This window comes from Rana temporaria, chromosome 3, assembly GCF_905171775.1.
Source record: "Rana temporaria chromosome 3, aRanTem1.1, whole genome shotgun sequence".
Taxonomy (NCBI): domain Eukaryota; kingdom Metazoa; phylum Chordata; class Amphibia; order Anura; family Ranidae; genus Rana; species Rana temporaria.
In genome coordinates, this window is record NC_053491.1 from 337,756,242 (window position 1) to 337,779,416 (window position 23,175).

At 44.3% G+C, this 23,175-nt stretch overlaps 1 protein-coding gene and 1 pseudogene across 1 annotated transcript in view; both read right to left on the reverse strand.

Annotated features, from left to right (window-relative positions):
* Positions 1-15,891, reverse strand: part of ITK (IL2 inducible T cell kinase) — a 72,904-nt gene extending 57,013 nt beyond the window's left edge. The window contains exons 1-2 of the mRNA XM_040345083.1: positions 15,533-15,891; positions 3,785-3,889 (exon numbers count right to left, since the gene is read on the reverse strand). Coding sequence (XP_040201017.1) covers positions 3,785-3,889; positions 15,533-15,742 — 315 coding nt within the window. The 5' untranslated portion in view covers positions 15,743-15,891. The remainder of the gene's footprint in view (positions 1-3,784; positions 3,890-15,532) is intronic.
* Positions 15,892-17,295: 1,404 nt separating this feature from the next.
* LOC120933958 lies at positions 17,296-17,426 on the reverse strand (annotated as a pseudogene).
* Positions 17,427-23,175: the final 5,749 nt, after the last annotated feature.

A 23,175-nucleotide genomic window follows, 5' to 3' on the forward strand; every position in this document is an offset into this window, starting at 1 on the left:
GTCCAGTCTGGAATTCACGATTGTTCCCACCACGACTGCTACGTCTTCTTTGGGGATAAATGGAATAAGTCTGCGTAGTAGGCGCAACAGATGGTGCGCTCCGCTGACTACTGACCCTATTTGTGCGTCCATTGTCATGAAGGTGTCGAAGATGACCCCGAGACTTTTGACTTTGGAGCTAGGGGTGATGATTTGGCCCAGAATGGGCGGGGGTGTCCAGGTAGTTGCCAGTTGACTCTTTCGGCTGGCGTGAAACATGAGAAGTTCTGTTTTTGAACTGTTGAGTTTAAGATAACTCTTTGACATCCAGTTTTCTATCAAAGAGAGACATTTCTCTAAACTGGGATGATGATCCTTTTTGTTGCAGATGCGAAAATACAGTTGCGTATCGTCTGCATAAGAGTGATAGAGTAGTTCTTGGCTACTGATAATATCAAAGAGAGGGCGAAGATAGATGTTGAAAAGCACCGGTGACAGGGGGGATCCTTGGGGGACTCCACATGACACTGTGCGCTTTTACCGACGTGAAAGAACCCAATTTAACTGTTTGTGATCGGTTTTCAAGAAAGGAAGAAAACCATGGTAAATCACCTTCTGCGACTTCTGCTACCTTGGCTAGTCGCATCAGTAACAGTTTGTGGTCTACTGTGTCAAAGGCTGCGCTTAGGTCCAGCAGAACCAGGAGACAAGATTCTCCTTCGTCTGCGGCCTCGAGGGCATCGTACCATATTTTGAGTAAGGCCGTTTCTGTCCCGTGTCCGGGACGGAAGCCTGATTGTAATGGATCCAGTAGATTGTGGGTATCTAGATGCTGTTGCAGCTGTTGTACCACTACTTTCTCCATTATCTTGGAGAGAACATTTAGGCCTGTTATGGGACGGCGGTGAGTTGGGTCCTTGGGATCCAGGTTAGGTGTTTTCAAGATGGGCTGGATTGTGCCCTCTTTCAACAGGGATGGCACTGTGCCTTCCTTAAATGACTGGTTTATAAGCTGTGTGATGGGTGGTGCCAGGATGTCGGCACATTCCTTCAGCAGTTTGGTGGGGATGATATCATTGGGCGATGTGCTGTTCCGCAAAGCACCAATGATATTTTTTGTGGTATCGTTGGAGATCGGTTCCAGAGTGAACTTTGTTGATTGTAGAGCGTTTCTGTGGGTGTTTTGTGGTTGATTGACGGTGGGGTTGAGGGGGGTATTGTTTTGCAAGATGCTTTCCCGGATTCTTTCAATTTTGTTGATGAAGAAATCCGATAGTTCATTACAGAACTCTTGGGTGTCTGAGTTGGGGACTTCAAGACATCCTGGATTCATGGTCTGGGTGACCATCTTGAAGAGTTTGCGGGGGCGGTTTAGGGCGCTGTTAATCGCCATAGAAAAATGATGTTTCTTGGCTTTGAAGATTTCTTTATGATATCGTGTTGTTATTGCCTTGTAGATGATGAGGTTATCCTCTGCAGGGCTTCTTTTCCAGGCGGCTTCCGCCCTTCTGCGCTCTTGCTTCAGAAGCGACAGCTGGTTGTTGAACCAGCCAGACTTTCTTTTTCGGATGCAGGCTTTGCGTTTCGGTGCTACTAAATCGGCTGACTGTAGCAGGGCTGCGTTTATGGCATCCAGTGTATCTGTGGCTGTTTGATGTGGATGGATTGTTTTGATTCTGTTTCCCAAGGTAGATTTAAAGAGTTCCGAATGGAGCTTCTTCTGAGATCTAGCCCAGTGTATTGTCACCGGCTTGGGTGCTTTTATCACTGGGAGAATTTTGGAGATTATGAAATTGATTGCATGGTGGTCTGTCCATGGCAAAGGTTCATTTCCCAAAATGTTTATTTTCAGATTTTGTCTGAAAATTAGGTCGAGTGTGTGACCTGAAGCATGTGTTGGCCCGCATATAAGTTGCTGTAGCCCTAATCCCTCTAGGTGATCGATGCAGGCTTCCGCAATGGGATCCTGTGCGGAGTTGGCCCACAGATTAAAGTCCCCGAGCAGCAAAAGGTGTTTGCTGTTAAGGGTATAAGTGGATATAAACTCCGTTAAAGATGGCAAAAACTGCGATTTTGGCCCAGGTGGCCTATAGCAGAGGAGAATGTGAACAGTCTCCTGGGGGGAAGTTTGAAGTTGAAGAGTAAGGGTTTCCATGAATGGAAGAGGATTTTGAAGGGCTGGCTTAGTGATTGTAATGTGATTCTTGTGGATCACCGCCAGGCCTCCTCCTCTTTGCCCTATTCTGTTTTGCGTTATAATGCGATAGTTTTCTGGCACCAATTCTCCGAGAATGGTGTTGCTGTAATGGTGTGAGGGATATTTTCTTGGCACACTTTTGGTCCCTTAGTACCAATTGAGCATCGTTTAAATGCCACGGCCTACCTGAGTATTGTTGCTGACCATGTCCGTCTCTTTATGACTACAATGTACCCATCTTCTGATGGCTACCTCCAAAATGTGTATGTGGATGTGCAGCCGACAAATCTGCAGCAACTGCATGATGCTACAATGTCAATATGGACCAAAATCTCTGAGGAATTTTTCAAACACCTTGTTGAATCTATGCCTCGAAGAATTAAGGTAGTTCTGAAGGCAAAAGGGGTCCAACCTGGTGTTTTGTTAAAAGCGCCAACTCGTTAAAATCTCCAAATATGTCACTTCCGGTGACTCTCCAGCGGTTGTATTTGCAGATTTCGACGACTTGTTTTCACAGAACACCAGCAGTGTTTACACTATGGTACACGACGAGTTGGCTGTTTTGACAGAACACTGGCTAAGAAGTAAAAAAGTTGTCACTGCCTTGGAGTAACGATGTTGTAGGTTACTAGCGGGCGGAATAAACAATGTCCACTCATTATATTGTGTACCGTAGTGTATACGCTGCTGTCTAAATCTGCAATTACTGGGGCAGATTCACAGAGCAAGTACACCGGCGTATCTACTGATACGCCGGCGTACTTTCAAATTTCCTGCGTCGTATCTTTAGTTTGAATCCTCAAACCAAGATACAACAGCATTTGGGTAAGATCCGTCAGGCGTACGGCTTCGTACGCCTTCGGATCTTAGATGCAATACTTCGGAGTCCGCTGGGTGGAGTTTGCGTCGTTTTCAGCGTCGGGTATGCAAATGAGCTTTTTCCGACGATCCACGAACGTACGCGCGGTCGTCGCATTCTCTTACGTCGTCTCTAGTCTGCTTTTTCCGGCGTATAGTTAAAGCTGCTATTTTGTGGCGTATAGATAGACTTGCCATGTTAAAGTATGGCCGTCGTTCCCGCGTCGAAATTAGAATTTTTTTTTTTTTGCGTAAGTTGTCCGTGAATAGGGATGGACGTATGTCACGTCGAAGTTCAAAAAATTACGTCGTTGCGACATCATTTTGCGCAAAGTACGGCGGGAAATTTCGAAACGGAGCATGCGCAGTTCAATCGGCGCGGGGACGCGCTTCATTTAAATGAATCACGCCCCCTACCCGCCGATTTGAATTACGCGCCGAGAGATACACTACGCCGCCGTAACTTACGGTGCGAAATCTTCCTGGATTCTACTTAGAGCCAGGTAAGATACGGCGGCATAGCGTATCTCTGATACGCTGCGCCTGGGCATTTCTATGTGAATCTGGCCCACTGTTGCTGGAGAGTCACCGTAAGTGATGTGTTTGAAGATTTTGACGAGTAGACTCTTTTGACAGCACGGTACTAGCAATGTGTACCTAATAATGTGTCCGCTGAGTGAATATACAAACAGCTTTTATACTTATCTTGTACTACACTGTGCGGAAAAAAAAATGAAATAAAACACTTACCTGAAAGGCGTACTTGTTCTTGCAGGCAATGCTGACATCAGTGGTAACAATTTCAACACATTTAATCTGATCCACTTCAACAAAACCTCTGAGACTACGTACTTTCTGGGGACAGAGAATAATGTTTGTTATGTTACTGCATTCATTTTCTTGTAATTATACTATAATAATAAATAAAACTTTAACTGAAAGAAGTAAGATGTTATGTCTGACTTCCTAATGAAAATGCTAGTTGCCTGGCCATCTCCAAGCCCAGTACTTTGCAAACTGCGGACCAGGAACAAGCATTCAATGTCAATATCAGAACTCTATATAACAATTAGTTCTGGTCCAGTGACTATTGCCTCGTACACACGACCGTTTTTTTCCGATGGGAAAACTGCTATGAATCGTTGGGAATCCCGGCCGTGTGTATGCTCCATCGCAATTTTTCCGAAGGGAAAACTGCGAGACAAAAAAAGAGAGCAGGATCTCTGTTTTCCCGTCAGGAAAAATCCTAGCGGGAAAAACGTTTGTCTGTATGCTTTTCCGAGGAGGAAAAAAAAGCGCATGTTTGGAAACAATTCGACGCATGCTCAGAAGCATTGAACTTCATTTGTTTGGCACGTCTAATGCCCTGTACACACGATCGGTTCGTCTGATGAAAACGGACCGATGGATTTTTTCATCAGATATCCGATAATGCTGACTTTCATCAGTCTTGCCTACACACCATCGTTTAAAAATCCGATCGTGTCCAACGCGGTGACGTAAAACACAACGACGTGCAGAGAAAAATGAAGTTCAATGCTTCCGAGAATGCGTCCACTTGATTCTGAGCATGCATGGATTTTTGACCGATGGATTTCCCCACTATCGTTTTTTTAACCATAAGAACATTTTAAAACAGGTTCTAAACAGGTTCTAAAAACAATGGGGCCCACACACGATCGGTTCGTCTGATGAAAACGGTCCATTAGTCCGGTTTCATTAGACGAACCGATCGTGTGTACAGGGCATTAGTCTTTTACGTCACGCGTTATTGGCAGTCAAAAATTCACCGGACTTTTGTGTGACTGTGTGTATGCAAGGCAGGCTTGAGAGGAATTCCATTGGGAAACCCATAATTTTTTTATCCGACGGGAAAACCGGTCATGTGTACCGGGCATTAGAGGTATTGAAACTTTTGCATTACAACCAGACAACTAACGTTCTCAATTGAAGGTAAGCAATGGCAGCCTGTATAAAACGGCTGAAATTTGTCTTGCATACACAACGGTCACACTAATCTTGGACAAAAATTCCGACCGTCAAGAACGTGGTGACGTACAACACATACGACGAGCCGAGATCAATGAAGTTTAAAGCCCCATACACACTATCAGTTTTCCTGCAGGTTTTTCTCTTCAGGTTTACCAAAACCATGTAGTGCAAGGGCCTGCCCGATTGCATACAAATTGAAACTCTTAGGCCCCGTACACACGGTCGGACAAAACCAATGAGAATGGTCCGATGGACCGTTTTGATCGGTTCACCTCTGAAGTGGCCGTATGGCCTGATGTGTGTACACACCATCAGTTCGAAATCCGATCGGGTCAGAACGCGGTGACGTAAAACACACGACCTGCTGAATAAAACGAAGTTCAATGCTTCCAAGCATGCGTTGACTTGATTCTGAGCATGCGCGGGTTTTGAACCGATGCTTTTCTGTACTAACCATCGGTTTGGTTCGATGGGGCAGCGGTCCATCGGTTCGGTTTTGAAGCATGTTTTAAAATTTTGGACCGAAGGAAAACAGACCGATAACCTATACACACGGTCGGTTTTGTCCGATGAAACTGAACTTCAGTTCATTCTCATTGGACCAAACCGACCATGTGTACGGGGCCTTAAGGTTTGACCTCATATTAGATGGTTTTGGTAAACCTGAAGAGAAAAACCTGCAGGAAAACTGATAGTGTGTACGGGGCTTAATAGGGAGTTCGACTCTTCTGCTTAATTCTGAGCATGCTCGTTTTTTGCGCGCCGTAATTGCATACAGGTGAACGCGATTCGCGATAGGAATTTTTCCTGTCACGAAAATTGAGATCCTGCTCTCGGCAGGACAACTGACAGAAAAAGTGTGATGGAGCATACACACAAAAATCTCACATCGCACCTTTCCTGTCACGAAAACCGATCGCGTGTACGAGGCATCTGAGCACAGCCCCATGCAAGCCTATGGGGGCGCTGTGCATTGTGCAACAGATTTTCCAATAGGATGTCATATTGTTTTGATATGACAAAAATCGCCATCAAAATGTTCCCACTGATGCAAAGTATTTTAGCAAATGATCTTTAAATGTTCAGTGACTCATGCCATTGTGGAAAGATTTAGTGGCTGTGTGAAACAACAGAATAGATGTGAGAAGTGCAGGAGCCAAAGTTGCCCAGCATCTCCAATGTAGGACACTGATGTAGGACTTCAAGTTCAGGCAGGGTCCAACATAGTTCCACCAACTTACATGACAAACTGGCAGGATCTGGTAGGTGTGCAATAGCGCTGGACCTGTACAGTTGAGAATTGTTTGTTCTGTTGTTCCCACGGAGGGGGGGTTTGTACTTTAGAGAGGAAGTAGACCCGTGTTACTAGTAGGTGTGTACAGGCCTGGTTATGAACCTTGGCTGCAGCCTCTCTAACTGTCCAATTATTAATTCAAAAGTTTAGACGCTCTTGGTAAGAAATGGTTGCCTTGCTTGTAAGTTCATTTAAAAATGTTTATTAAACAGGAAAGTGAGATGCAGTTAATTAACCCTTTTTGGTCTTACCCGCTTCACGAAGAGGACATTTTTTGCTATTCGGCACTGCGCTACTTTGACTGAAGGTTGCGCAGTCATGCAATGCTGTAATTCGGCACTGCGCTACTTTAACTGCCAATTGCACGGTCATGCAACACTGTACCCAAATGAAATTCATATCATTTTTTTCATACAAATAGAGCTTTCTTTTGGTGCTATTTGATCACCACTGGGTTTTTTATTTTTTTGCGATATAAATGAAAAAATACCAAAAATGTTGAAAATAAAAAACATTATTTTTTTTACTTTCTGCTATAAAATATATCCAATAAATAAAAAATAAAAAAATCGAATTTCTTGATGGATTTATGCCAAATGCATAAAATCCGACAAGAAAAATCTGATGTGAGCTTTTGAACAGAAATTCCGACCGCGTGTATGGTCCATTGGACTTTTGCTGTCATAATTTCCGACCAAAAAAAGATTGAGAGCTGGTTCGGAAAATAAGAATGTCTGTAGCAATTCAGACGCATGCTCAGAAGCATTGAACTTAATTTTCTCGGCTGGTCGTAGTGTTGTACATCACCGCGTTCTTGAATGTCGAAAGTTCTGAGAACTTGTGTGACCGTGTGTATGCAAGCCAAGCTTGAGCGGGATTCCGTCGGAAAAAACATCCAAGGTTTTTCCAACGGAAAATCTGATCGTGTTCTGCTACATGTCTTTAGTAAAAAAAAAAAAAAAGGACATCCTGATAAGTGTATATTATTTGGTTTGTGTGAAAGTTATAGCACCTGGTACAGATACTGGAATGTTTTATTTATCCTTTATACTAGTAATAGCTGTGATCAGCAACTTATAGCGGGACTGTGATAGTATGGCGGACAATCTGACACTAGCTGACACTGGCTGGGGAGTACACTAACTGACACTGACATCCACAATGACACCAATACAGTGATCAGTGCTAATACTAAACACTTTCTGGGAAGGGGTTGACATCTATGGGTGATCCAGCCTAAGTATGTGTAATGTATGTGTTATGTGGTGCTTTTACTAAGAAATCTTGCTGTTTTTTTCCCCTGCTTTGAAGGGAATTAAAAAAACAGCAAGATCTCCTGTTTGGAGTTCTGTGTTGTTTACAACACAGAGCTCCCTTCCCATACGTGACCATGAACTGATCATTCATTGGCTGGCACCCACTGATCGGCTTTTGCTGTGCCAAATCACTGCACAGCAGGGGTGGTGATCACGCTCCATACCTGGAAGTGCTGGATCAAGTATCAGATACGTAATCCAGGGCAGAGCGGCCTCCCTCCCGCAGTATATCATAAATTTCTCACTAGGTGCTTCTAACTAATTACCCAGGATATGCAACAATTACATTGAACTGGCTCAGTTTCCTATGTGTAAGAGCCCTTATTTTCCCTCACTCTATCCAAGACTAAAAAAAAGTCTGAAGTTAGGCTTATATTATGGCGCTAATGCAGAGATTTTTGCAAATGTGCTAATTATACAAAATTTTAATTTCCCTGCATATATCATATAATATAATAGTAAGACAATCCTTGACCACTTTGAAGCTTGAGTTTACATACCAGCAAAACCAATTCCCAAATAACCCCACAAATAGATATAAAATAGATGTAAACCCTAACTGAATGACATTCAGATTTTTAATGCACTCTCATAGACAAATGCCATTTAAAAATACAAATAATTGGGTTTATATAAGGTTTTAAGCAAATATAAAATACAAACCGTATATACGAGTATTACAAGCCGACCCAAATATAAGCTGAGGCACCTAATTTTACCACACAAATCTGGGAAAACTTATTTGAGTATAAGCCTAGGGTGGGAAATGCAGCAGCTACTGTAAGTGAAAAAGCGGGTCAACAATGCCCATTTGCAGCCTCACTGTGCCCATGTGTAGCCTCACTGTGCCCATCTGCAGCCTCACTGTGCCTATCTGCAGCCTCCATGTGCCCATTTGCAGCCTCACTGTGCCTCGCTGTGTCCATCTGCAGCCTCACTGTGCCTCGCTGTGTCCATCTGCAGCCTCATTGTGCCCATTTGCAGCTTCACTGTGTCCATCTGCAGCCTCGCTGTGCCCTCACTCATTTACCTTTGATCTCCTGCTGTGTCATGCTGCAGTTGGCGGCCGTCCATTGTAACAAAGCCCCGCCTCCTCCTCGTCTGTGATAGACGAAACACTGAACACTGATCCCAGAATTGTATCAGTGTTCAGTGTTCCGTCCATCGTGGACGAGGAGGCGGGGCTTTGTTACAATGGACAGCCTCTGACTGCAGCATGACACAGGGATACTCGAGTATAAGCCGGGGGCTTTTTCAGCATCCAAAAATTTGCTGAAAAAGTTGGCTTATACTCAAGAATATACGGTATATTAATAAATCATTAAATGTATTTTTTTAATGCAAGCAGTGTAAGCACCTAAATTTGACCTGGTGTCAGCCTGGTGAAGTTCATGTGCTGGGAGGAAGAACGCTGATAGGAACAGAAAGCAGGGTGACAGAAAGAGGAGCTGATCACTGTGTTGCTTCTCCTTTCACTATCTAGCCACCGGCTGCGTCAGGTCCAGAATGACCTGGACTCAGAGGAAGTGGGATAATTGTAGCTGGTCAGATTGAGGACATACAATAGCAGAAAAAAAGCTTTGAATGAAATCTCTGGACAAAGCTGATTTTGTTATTTAAATATGTAGTGACATAGGAGCTGTAGAGTGGAACCATAGCCCCCAGAAATAAACAAGGCATCTGATACCCTCAGAAGTGTGTTGGAGGTAGAAGATTCTTATGGTGCAATAGCCCTTTAAAGGGGCAAAGATCAAAGCCACTGCCCTACAGAATGTTACCTATTCCAGTGTTTCTCAACTCCAGTCCTCGAGGCGCCCCAACAGGTCATGTTTTCAGGATTTCCATTATTTTGCACAGGTGACTTGATCAGTTTCACTGCCTTAGTAATTACCACAGCCGTTTTATCTGAGGGAAATCCTGAAAACATGACCTGTTGGGGCGCCTTAAGGACTGGAGTTGAGAAACACTGACCTATTCTTCCACCCTAAAAATGAACTTTCTTTCTAACAGCTTGCCTTTAATGTAAAAGGGAAAAAAAAGTACTCACTTCTATCTGGCTGTTACTAGGCTGATTTTGTAATCTGCCTAGTTCCTGGTCCTAGGAGGTTCAACTTCCTGTCCCAAGACCCCATAGCCTCCTGAGAAATGATGACACTCATTTCCCAGGAGTCTCCCAGCATGCACCTCTCCCTGAAAACCAGGAAGAAAAAGGAACTGGGCTTCACATGCCCACACATATGATGGATGCGACCACAACATGAGCTGGAGGACATAAGGCAAGTGTTTGCAATGATTTCTGGAACGATTGGGGAGCTATTAACCACTTCCAGACCGCCGCATGTACCTGTACGTCCATGCCTAGACGTGGGTCTGGGGTCCGATCGGGACCCCCCCCGGTACATGCGGCGGTTCCCGTGGCTTCAGGAGCGATCCGGGACGACGGCGCGGCATATTCGTTTATAGCCGCCCCGTCGCGATCGGTCCCCGAAGCTGAAGAACGGGGAGAGCCGTATGTAAACATGGCTTCCCCGTGCTTCACTGTGGCGGCTGCATCGATTGAGTGATCCCTTTTATAGGGAGACTCGATCGATGACGTCAGACCTACAGCCACACCCCCCTACAGTTGTAAACACACACTAGGTGAACCCTAACTCCTACAGCGCCCCCTGTGGTTAACTCCCAAACTGCAACTGTCATTTTCACAATAAACAATGCAATTTAATTGCATTTTTTGCTGTGAAAATGACAATGGTCCCAAAAATGTGTCAAAATTGTCCGAAGTGTCCGCCATAATGTCGCAGTCACGAAAAAAATCGCTGATCGCCACCATTAGTAGCAAAAAATAAATAAATAATAAAACTATCCCCTATTTTGTAAACGCTATACATTTTGCGCAAACCAATCGATAAACGCTTATTGCAATTTTTTTTACCAAAAATAGGTAGAAGAATACATATCGGCCTAAACTGAGGGAAAAAAAATGTTATATATGTTTTTGGGGGATATTTATTACAGCAAAAAGTAAAAAATATTGCATTTTTTTCAAAATTGTCGCTCTATTTTTGTTTATAGCGCAAAAAATAAAAACCGCAGAGGTGATCAAATACCACCAAAAGAAAGCTTTATTTGTGGGGAAAAAAGGACGCCAATTTTGTTTGGGAGCCACGTCGCACGACCGCGCAATTGTCTGTTAAAGCGACGCAGTGCCGAATTGTAAAAACCCCTTGGGTCATTTAGCAGCATATTGGTCCGGTCCTTAAGTGGTTAATATGTTTTAGGGACTATTGAATGTGATTAATTTTAGCTTGCAAAACATTATGCCCGCTTTAAAGTGATTGGAAAGGTAAATTGTTTTTTACCATAATGCATTCTCTGCATTAAGGTAAAAAAAAAACATCCTCGTTAATTGGGACACAGCAGCAGGAGCCATTGGCTGTAATGACGGAGTGGTGGGCAGGATCTGTGTGACACATAGAGCTGGCTCGGGAGCGAGCACGTAAGACTGCCCCCATAGCTAGCGGCTTGCTATAGGTAGCATTTGGCAAGGGGGAGGTCCCAGGAGTGCCGGCAGGGGACCCAAGAAGAGGAGAATCGAGACTGCTCTGTGCAAAACCATTGCACAGAGCTGGTGAGTATAACATGTTTGTTAAAAAAATGATTTAATCAAGACACCATAAAATATGCCTTTGGAATTATTTAAAATAAATGCTAGAAGAGAAAAAACATGTTTTTTGTAGTTTGGATATAATGCAGAAGGGTTAAACCTCCTATGAAGTTTTTATGGATGTCCGTGTCCCTGTTGGTGAGAATTTACTTTACTTTAAAGCGATTCTGTCACTAAAACAAAACTACTAAATAATATGCCCCCAACTGAGTTAAAGTAAAACTATAGGAACAACTTTTGTTTCATAAGATAAGATAATATACTTTATTGTCATTGAGTACATAGAACAACATGTATCAGGATACTCTTTACAACAGCAATAAAACACTTTAATAAAAAAACATGCATATATACTCCTAGCACATGTCCACATATCTGTTAAAATATAACAAAATGTAAAATGTTTTAAAAAAAAAAATTGAACTTCCACATAAAATGTCTAAAACGCTGTACCTGGTGGGGTTATGGACAATACAGCCCTAAGGGAAAAAAAGATACTTTAACCACTTCCATACCAGGCACTTATACACCTTCCTGCCCAAGCCAATTTTCAGCTTTCAGCGTTGTCGCAATTTGAATGACAATTGCGCGGTCATGCTACACTGTACCCAAATAATTTTTTATCATTTTGTTCCCACAAATAGATCTTTCTTTTGGTGGTATTTGATCACCTCTGCGTTTTTTATTTTTTGAACCTGCAATGTGCACAAGAGCAGAGGATCTCTCCGCTCTCTACATCCTCGTTAATTGGGACACAGCAGCAGGAGCCATTGGCTGTAATGAGGGAGTGGTGGGCAGGGCTGAGCCGTGGTCTGTGTGACACATAGAGCTGGCTCGGGAGCGAGCACGTAAGCCTGCTGAAGCCAATTTTCAACTTTCAGCGCTGTCGCAATTTGAATGACAACTGTGCAGTCATGCTACACTGTACCCAAACAATTTTTTTTATCATGTTGTTCCCACAAATAGAGCTTTCTTTAGGTGGTTTTTGTATCACCTCTGCGATTTTTATTTTTTGCGCAACAAATAAAAAAAGAGCGAAAATTTTGAAAAAACTAAGTTTTTCTTTGTTTCTGTTAATTTATTTTGTAAATAAGTACCTTTTCTTTTTCAATGACGGGCACTGATAAGGCGGCACTGACGAACACTGATAAGGTGGCATTGATAGGTGGCACTGGTATACCGCACTAATGGGCACTTATAGGTGGCACTGATGGTCATTCATAGCTGGCACTGATGGGTACTTATGGGTGGCACTGATAGGTGGCATGGACGGGCACTGATAGGTGGGCACGGATAGGCACGGATGGGCACGGATGGGCACTGATAGGTGGGAATGATGGACACTGGTGGGTGGCACTGATGACACTGGTGGGTGGCATTGCTGGGCATCACAATTTTTGTTTGTGCCATGATGGTGCCAGTCAGTGCCCATTTGTGGGCACTGATTGGCATATGTTATGTATACATTTTAACATGTGGATGGCCATGGGGACTTACCTGGCCATCCACATGTTGGGTGCTTCCCTGGTGGTCCTGGACGGCATCCTGGTGGTCCAGTGTGGGCATCCGAGGGGGGGCTGCGCTGATAAACAATTAGCGCAAACCCCCCCTGTCAGGAGAGCCGCCGATCGGCTCTCCTCTTCTCGCGTCGGTCAGATGCGAGTGAGGAATAGCCGATCAACGGCTCTTCCTGTTTACATCGTGATCAGCCGTGATTGGACACGCTGGTCACGTGGCAAAGAGCCTCCGCCGGACTGACACATCACACCACCGATCGCTGCGATGCGCGCCCCCACGGGCGTGCGGCGGCTGTTATCCTGCAGGACGTCAATAGACGTCCAGCCAGGATAATACAACCACTTCCCGGACGTCAATATGCTATTGACCGGGCGGGAAGTGGTTAAAGCGGAGGTTCACCCTAAAAACATGTATATAACAATACATTCTGCATACTTCCAACATTTACAGTATGCTGTTTGTTTTTTTGCTGTACATACCGTATTATTGCTATTTTCCACCCGGCTTCCGGGTACACACTCCCGCGGGAGTAGGCGTTCCTATGCAGAGGCGCAGTGTCATGTGGGACTTCGCCCAGATGATTGACGTCTTGAGAAAAACTTCCCCTCGGCGGAATAAGGCGCGTCACGAGTTTCCGAACTGCGAGTCGGCTCTATACGGCGCCTGCGCACCGACTAGGAGCCGTGTAGAGCTGACTGCGCAGGCGCCTTATAGAGCCGACACGCAGTTCGGCTACTTTCGGAAACTCGTGACGTGCCTTATCCGCCGAGGGGGAAGTTTTTCTCGAGACGTCAATCATCTGGGCGAAGTCCCACATGGTCGTGTGTACGCGGCATTACAGTTAAAACAGTATGTGTCTAAGTAAAACAGGACCCAGGATGGTTAGGCTATATGAACATGCAAATCGGTTAACCGATGAAGCTGACTGATGGTCAGTCGTGCCTACACACCATCGGTTAAAAAAACGATCGTGTCAGAACGCGGTCACGTAAAACACAACGACGTGCTGAAAAAAACGAAGTTCAATGCTTCCAAGCATGCGTTGACTTGATTCTGAGCATGCGTGGATTTGGAACAAAACCGATCGTTAGTAGGCACGTCCATCGGTTAAAAACAAGATTGCTTTTTTTTTAACCTATGGATAAATAACCGATGGGGCCCACACACGATCGGTTTGGTCCGATGAAAACGGCCCATCAGACCGTTCTCATCGGTTTGACCGATCGTGTATACGCGGCATTAGAACAATACGTGTTTACATATTTCATTCCATTCCAAATCCCCAAAATAAGGGTATTATTTCTCATTTTAGGATATTGGATGGAGACATGCAGAGCATTCCTTTATGCCCCTTTGGCCAACTCTGCATCCAGAACCAAGTTTATAGCACAGACGCAACAGATGATTATTCCTCATGAAGGATAGTGGCTGGAATCATACAAAAAAAATCTTTAAAAAACAGCTGATCACAGTACAAGTTAAGCCTCGTACACACGATCGATCCATCCGATGAGAACGGTCTGATGGACCGTTTTCATCGGTTAACCGATGAAGCTGACTGATGGTCAGTTGTGCCTACACACCATCGGTTACTGAACCGATCGTGTCAGAATGCAGTGACGTAAAACACAACGACGTGCTGAAAAAAAACGAAGTTCAATGCTTCCAAGCATGCGTCGACTTGATTCTGAGCATGCGTGGATTTTATAACAAGTTGGCTTTTTTTTAACCGATGGATAAATAACCGATGGCGTCCGCACGCGATCGGTTTGGACTGATGAAAACCGTCCATCAGACCATTCTCATTAGACATGTGCAGACTGGAATATTTTGTTTCGTTTTTTCGTTTTCGTTTGGAAAATAAATTTATTTAGTTACTCCCGAAAATCGTTTTTATTTATTTTGTTTTTCGTTGGGGAATAGCTTTCGTCCTAAAATCCAATAATACTTGGTTTCTGTCGAATGGTCAAAAGAATATTCGACGGAACGTTGAATCTTTGTTGGTTTCTGTCTAATGGTCAAAAAAAAAATTGACGGAACGTCGAATCTTTACGCCGAATCGTACATTTCCATTCGAATATTCCGCCTACAAGAATTCTAATGTTGTATGACTAGTAATAATGTCGAATCTATTTTCTCATAAATCGAAATCTATTCTCTGTAATGTCGAATCTATTATTTCTATAGTGTCGGATCTTTTCTCTATAATGTCGAATCTTTTCCCTATAATGTCGAATTTCTCTATATCGAATTTTTACCGCAACGAAAACGAAAATAAAGCATTTTTTATGTCGGATCTTTCGGTTTTCGTTTCTTGCACTTTCGCTATCGTTTGTTAAAACGATAACGAAAAAAAAAAAATTCGGACGAAAATGCATTCTTACGAAAACGAATGCACATGTCTAATTCTCACCGGTTTAACCGATCGTGTGTACGCGGCCGTAGAGTAATAGTCATAAGAGCAGTGTTACTGTTGACATCAAACTTCTATTTAGTTCTAGTCATATTCTTATTTGTATTTTGGTCATCTGAATTGTTTTAGTTTTAGACATATTTTAGTTAGACTAAAATCTCCAGTACACTTTAGTTGACTAAAATCATTAAAATAAAAATATTTTTTAATACAATAATTACACGAAATAAAAACCAAAGACAGATGCAGCTCTAAATAGGCAGCTATGTTCTCTATGAACAACTAGTGTGACTTTACTCACCCCATTTCGGTGTTCATAGTAGTTGAGATATCTTGGCGTAAGGATGAAGACCCTTGACTTGAAGTTGGCTGGAGAAGTCCTTCTTTTTTGCTGGGATCTCTTAATAAGCACCTGTCGTAATATGACCGAATTATTAATCTGATTCATTGGCCTCTGCTCCATACAGTCACAAGGTGGTGAAGGGTGGATCTTATGACTATTGGTATCCATTTAAAGCAAAAAAATATTAAATCCCAGGACGGCCATGCAGGTGAGTGCACAAATGTTCGACATCATGAGCTGTGTGAGAATTGTATTTTTTTTAGAGAAAGAGGGTCTGGAAGAAACAGAGACAGTGGGGGAGGAGCTTCTGAAATGTTATCTGTGGATCTATGAGCAAAGTCAAGGTGTTAAACACGAGTTTTGAGACCTCAGGCTATAACCACATCCTCCTTACTGAGCTGCTGCAGTGTAGGTTTATCATCAGTAACAAATAAACTTCCTACTGAAAGGTTATGAATTCCTCCTACTGAATGTATACCTAAGCGAGTATATCAAATTGATTAACTGGATCCAGAAATAGATTTCGCTTCAGGCTGAATAGGCCTATAACTATAGCTTGCCTATTGGGTACAGTTCAAACCCAGGGCACTAAAAATGCATTGGAAAAAAATTGTTTTCACCAAACGTACTTAAAGTGTACCACCTGCTGCTTCCTATTAGCTAGTGACAACACCCATCACATTGATAACCAATTTTTTTGAAAAGCCTGTGGCGTGCAAAACACTACCCAAAAACTCCACCCGGTGCAGGGAAAAATGTGCACACACATAAAGAGTGACATCACAAAAAACTGCGACGGGTGCATACGTCAGTGGTCCTCCGAAAAGGACCCGTCTCTGATCCCCCGGGGCGTTAGGCTCCTGACAGGGAAAAGAGTTACTGTGGTCCATACAGCCGAAGCCATATGGACCCATCTTGGTCCAAGCAGCCGAAGCCACAAGGACCCAACATCCTCGGAGGGACTGCCGAAACAGAACCCTCCTCGGTGAGGCTCCCCCGAAGGGAGACCCCATGAGAGCCGGTGAACCTAACCAGAAGGCCGAGTCCACCAACTCCCAAGACTTTCAGAGACCGGCCCGAGGACCAGCACCCTACTCGCCACACATAAAATGCAAGCACCAACAAAAAGAGTGACAAACAAAACAGAACACGGGGAAAAATAATAAAAGAAAGTGGGGAAAAGGAAGATGGGAGAGTGAGGAAAGTGACCAATGTGAAATACATTGGCCGGCCCTCCGGCCAGGATAAAAATTCCACTGGTCCTAGCCAAAAGGCCCGGCCCAAGCGGCAGGTGTGAAAAGTGTGTTGTGGAGATCAGTGACCTGAAGGTGCCACACGATGAGTGCCCCTCAAACACTCGTGCAATGTATGGCACCCCTAGACTGCCACTCCAGGGGCACAGTCTCCACGGGCTTTTCAACGGTCCCTAGCCCCCGGTCCGGACCGGCAGCACCCTTCCCAGCCAGGAAGGTGGGAGAAGAGGCTGGGGAGAACCCACCTAAGCAGGCTCTACCCACAACCCCTATCTCTCCCACCTAATCACATTCTGGAAGTACTACCCGCTCCTTCCCGGTTAAAGGAGAAGCAAGGGTTCCCTCCAGAACAACTGACTGGGGTAGATACCACCAAATCCAGGCCAACGGCCAAGGACCCGGCCTCTTGGCTTCGACCTCATGCCTCTCTGTCCCGATCAGAAGGCTTCCACCTCCACGCCAACAGGCTTAGCGTCCGCCGACTGCCATCCCTTTCCCCCTGCCACAGGGTACCGGGGACAGTCAGCTTAGCACCACCTATTGGCAACTGATAAGAACAGATACTACACTTGATCTTAGCCAAAAGGCCGAGAAATATTTTTTTGTTTTGTTTTGTTTTTAACCACTTCCCGACGGCCGTACGACTATATACGGCCGCAGGGTGGCTCTACTTCTCTGGGACGCTGTCTTTTTACGGCCGCCCCTTTCCTCGTTCCGAGCGCGCATCGGGGAACTTCTGTGCTGGCCGTGTCCCTTGGACACAGCCAATCACAGATCGCGGTAAATAGCCAATCACAGCGGCTATTTACAGCGCGATCGTCGGCCAATGAGAGATGATCTCAAATGTAAACATATGAGATCATCTCTCATTGCCGGCTCTCCCTCCTCATACTGACACCGCATGTGAGGATCGAGAAAGTTCTGAGTTAAAGTGCCATACAGTGCCCGATCAGTGCCATACAGTCCCAATCAGTGCCATACAGTGCCCAATCGGTGCCATGCAGTGCCCAATCAGTACCATACAGTGCCCAATCAGTGCCATACAGTGCAAATCAGTGCCCATACAGTGCACAATCAGTGCCATACAGTGCCCGGGAAACACTTGGTGCCCACCAGTACCTCTGCCGCCTCCGTACCCACCTCTGCCGCCTCAGTACCCATCTCTTCCGCCTCAGTACCCATCTCTGCCTACTTTCCAAAAAGGAGTTATTTGGGGGGCATTTGTACTTTCCTGGCTTGTTAGGGTCTCAAGAAATGAGAGAGGCCTTCAGTACATCAGGTGTGATCAGATGTGATAATTTTTTATGATTTGCACTATAGCTTGTAGACTCTAAAACTTTCACACAGACCAAATAATTTCCAAATATGTTGGGTTATTTTTATCAAAGACATGTAGCAGTATAAATTGTGGGCAAAATCTATGAAGAAAAATTAATAATTTGTAAAATGTTATCACAGAAATGAAGAAAAATTTTTTTTTCAAAATTTTCGGTCTTTTTTCATTAATAGCGCAAAAAATAAAAAACCCAGAGGTGATCAAATACCACCAAAAGAAAGCTCTATTTGTATGAAAAAAAGGACAAAAAAATCATTTGGGTACAGTGTTGCATGACTGAGTAATTGTCATTCATAGTGTGAGAGAGCTGAAAGCTTAAAATTGGTCAGGTCAGGAGGGGTGTTTAAGTGCCCAGTAAGGAAGTGGTTAAAGTGGTTGTAAACTAGAGGTAGACCGATATATTGGCCGATATTTGGCGTTTTTTTAAAAAAATATTATATTTAATCTTTTCTTTTTTTTAAACAAAAAGGACAAGAGGAAAAAAAAGCTAATGCAAACAACCTCATTGTCACAATTACAATTCATCAAATCTATACACATTTACACTTGCTCTTTCTCCCTCCCGCCTTAATACATTTTAAGTCATCTTGACAGTCCCTCATAGTTATACCAATACATTTAATTATCTTTACATGCTTTTCTTAATATTCTCCTTCTTAACCTATACTACTAATCAGCAGGTATATTAATCGGTGAACTGTCCATCTTTTCCCCTTTACCCCTTACCTTCCCCTTTCCTATCTCTCACAGAGGGTAGGGGGAGGAACCTAACCTACCCACCCCTTTTTAACCACTTGCTTACTGGGCACATATACCCCCCTCCTGCCCAGGTGAAATTTCAGCTTCCGGCACTGCGTCGCTTTAACTGACAATTGCGCGGTCGTGCGACGTGGCTCCCAAACAAGTAGAGCTGTCTTTTGGTGGTATTTGATCACATCTGCCGTTTTTATTTTTTGCGCTATAAACAGAAAAGAACGACAATTTTGAAAAAAAATACAATATTTTTTACTTGTTGCTATAATAAATAGCCCAATTTAAAAAAAATAATAATAATTTCAGTCTAGGCCTATACGTATTCTTCTACATATTTTTGGTAAAAAAAAAAAAATCGCAATAAGCGACTGGTTTGCGCAAAAGTTATAGCGCCTACAAAATAAGGGACAGAATTATTATTTTTTATTATTTTTTTTTACTAGTAATGGCGGCGATCTGCGATTTTTATTGGGACTGCGACATTATGGCGGACACATCGGACACTTTTGACACCATTCACATTTATACTGCAATCAGTGCTATAAATATGCAATAATTACTGTATAAATGTGACTGGCATTGAAGGGGTTAACACTAGGGGGTGAGGAAGGGGTTAAATGTGTACCCTATATAGTGTTCTAACTGTGGAGGAAGGGGGGTGACTGGGGGAGGTGACCGATCTGTGTCCCTAAGTACAAGAGACACAGATCGGTCTCCTCTCTCCCTGACAGCACACTGTCAGTGTGTGAGCCGGCAATGAGAAATGATCTCATATGTTTACATATGAGATCATCTCTCATTGGCCGCACAGATCACCTACCAAACGGCCACTCCGATTGGCCGTTCACGGCGATCTGTGATTGGCTGTGTCCAAGGGACACGGCCAGCACAGAAGTTCCCCGCTGCGCGTGCGGGGAATGAGGAAAGGGACGGCCGTAAAAAGACGGCGTCCCAGAGAAGTAGAATCACCCTGCGGCCCTATATAGTCGTATGGCTGTCGGGAAGTGGTTAAAAACAAAACAAAACAATATTTTTTTTCCCCCATTCTTTTCCCTTTTCCTTCCCTTTCTTCTCCCTCCTCCGGTGTTTTTTAATTAATCGACATCGACCGATTGTGCTGGAAAAAAAGCAGATTTAAAACTTCAGCGCGACTTGCAAATAACTTCTCTAAGGCCGGGTTCACACTGGTGCGACACCAGTACTACTTTGGATCCGACTTTGCCCTGTGACTTGAAGCCGATATACGTCCGACTTTCAATGAACGGGGATCCGATTGGATCCCTGCCAATATCAGGCACTGTGTTTGATATGAATCTTGAGGGGGAACTCCACGCCAAAAAAAAAAAGGCATGGGTTTCCCCTCCAAGAGCATACCAGGCCCATGGGTCTGGTACGGATTCAAAGGAGAACCCCTACGCTGAAAAAACGGCGTGGGGGTCCCACCATAATCCACACCAGACCCTTATCCGAGCATGCAGCACGGTCGGTCAGGAAAGGGGGCGGGGACGAGCACCCTGCGCCCCTCCCACCCCAAAACACCCTGTCCCCATGTTGATGAGGACAGGGCCCCTTCCCGACAACCCTGGCTGTTGGTTGTCGGGGGGCTTATCAGAATCTGGGGGCCCCCCACCCTATGTGAACGAGTATGGGGTACATCGTACCCCTTCCCATTCACCTGGGGGGAAAGTGTCAAGAAAAAAACACACTACACAGGTTTTTAAAGTAATTTATTGGGCAGCTCCAGGGGGTCTTCTTCCGACTTCGGGATCTCTTCCGACTTCGGGGTCTTCTTCTGACTCCGAGGTCTCTTCTGACTCTCCGCTCTCTTCTCTCCGCTCTCCGGTGCTTTCTTCCGGGCCCCTCCACTATATTCTTGCAGCTCTTTTACTAGCAGGGGTCCGGTCTTCTCCGCTGTCTTCTTCCCTCTTTCTCCTGTCCCGATGTTGACCCAACGAGCTCTTCCGCTGTAATGCCGTTTGAGCGGTGCGCAACCATTTATATAGGCATGAGGCGTGGTCACCGGGTGATGTCACCCGATGACCCTGCCCGTATGACGTCACAGTCCCATCATGGCCTGGCTTGTTGTGTTTAAAATAAATACATTTAAGAAATTTTCTGTATCACTTATTACTTAAAGCGGACTTCCACCCGTTTTGCAGGCACTTTACAGGCGCTATTTTAAGCCCAAAAACGCCCCAGTGTGAAAGGGGTCTAACTGTTAGATTTTATGAGATGAAGGGGGGGAAAAAAAATCGGCCTAACATATCGGCCCAAAAAAATCGGCATCACATATCGGCCGCCACGATTTCTTAATATCAGCATCTATTAAGACCACTTTCACACTGAGCCGCCCATAGCGTTGGCGGTAAAACACCAGTATTTTTACCGTTGACGCTACGGGCAGATTTGCGGCGCATTTCGGCCACTAGCGGGGCACTTTTAACCCCCGATAGCAGTGCGCTGCTGAAGTAGCGCATTGCCAGCAGTATAGCCGTGCTGTCCCATTGATTTCAATGGGCAGGAGCGGAGGAGCGGTAAACACACCGCTCCTTCACCGCTCCAAAGATGCGGCTAGCAGGACGTTTTTTACCGTCCTGCTAGCGCAACGCTCCAGTGTGAAAGCCCTCGGGCTTTCACACTGGAATAAATGTAATAGATGTTTAATGGGGTTTGGAGGCGCTATTTTTAACGCTATAGCACCTGCAAAACGCTCCAGTGTGAAAGGGGTTTAAATCTTCTGCCCTTGTTGTTGTTTTAACTTTGGATAGTAAAACATTTTTTTCTGCCAGTAAATATCTTATACAGTCCATTTCCTGTTTCTTGTCTGGTCATTAGCCTAGGCTTATGACATCATTCACAGCTCTCTCTCTCTCTCAATCTCCTGAGAGTTTGCCAGGAAGGGAGGGAGGATTAGTCATAAGAGGGACAATGAGAGCTGCGGAGCTGGAGGTATGCCTCTGTGTGTCTGTGTCTAAATCCAGGAAGTGAACAGGCAACAGCTTCCTACAGCAGGGCTCGACAAAATCTAGACGCCAGGTCGCAATTGCGACAAGAAATTGTGACCTGGCGCCCGCCAGTAATTAAGGCCGCAAAATTACCGGCCGTCGCGAGGTGGGGGCACACGATCCTGTGTCTCCGTGCGCCCCCACCTCACCCGTCGTGCAATCGCGGCAGGCCCGCGACGGCAGGTAATTGAGGCCGCGGCCTTGTGAAGTCCCAAGCTTCCTTCTGTGACCTGGCGCCATCGGAACAGCAGTTCTAAATGTGTAATCTTTCACAGTTTTCACTGCCATCTCCTTCCCTCTAATTGAAACCCCCAAACATTATATATATTTTTTATTCTAACACCCTAGAGAATAAAACGGCGATCGCTGCAATACTTTGTCACGCTGTATTTGCGCAGCGGTCTTACAAGCGCACTTTTTTGGGGAAAAAGTACACTTTTTTTATTAAAAAATAAGACCACAGCAAAGTTATTCCAATTTTTTTTAATATTATGAAAGATAATGTTACGTCGAGTAAATTGATACCCAACATGTCACGCTTCAAAATTGCGTTCGCTCGTGGAATGCCGACAAACTTTTACCCTTTAAAATCTCCATAGGCGACATTTAAATAATTCTACAGGTTGCATGTTTTCGAGTTACAGAGGAGGTTTAGAGCTAGAATTATTGCTCTCGCTCTACCAATCGCGGCGATACCTCACGTGTGGTTTGAATACCGTTTACATATGTGAGCGCTACTCACGTATGTGTTCGCTTTTGCGCACGAGCTCGTCGGGACAGGGCGCGTTTTCTGGCTTTTAACTTTTTTTAGCTGGCTCCTAGATTCCAAGCAAAATTTGTCAAACCCTGGCCTACAGTTAAAATGAATGCAGCCAGATATTTGGCAAGTACAGAATCACAGTATATATAAAATATGCAATGTAGTTGGAGGGAAGCTTCAGAATGGTAAAGATGTTTTTATTACAAACTATGAGCAGACTGCGGTTCCTCTTTAAGGGATCCAGTATTCATCCCACTCTACAGACACACGTATTCTAGTTTAATACAAAAATAAATAAAATTCACTTTAACCTTATCTTGAGATTAAAATGTTCTGACTAATAGTTTAAAATGGTAAAATCCGCAGGAAGTCCATAGTATCTATACAGTCTGTGATTATTCGCTGACAGGATGCTATTTTTTCATGTGTATTCCTTCATGTCAACAAGTTGAGTGTGGCTGCCAGGCAAGATGGTTAACACAGATAGTACAGTA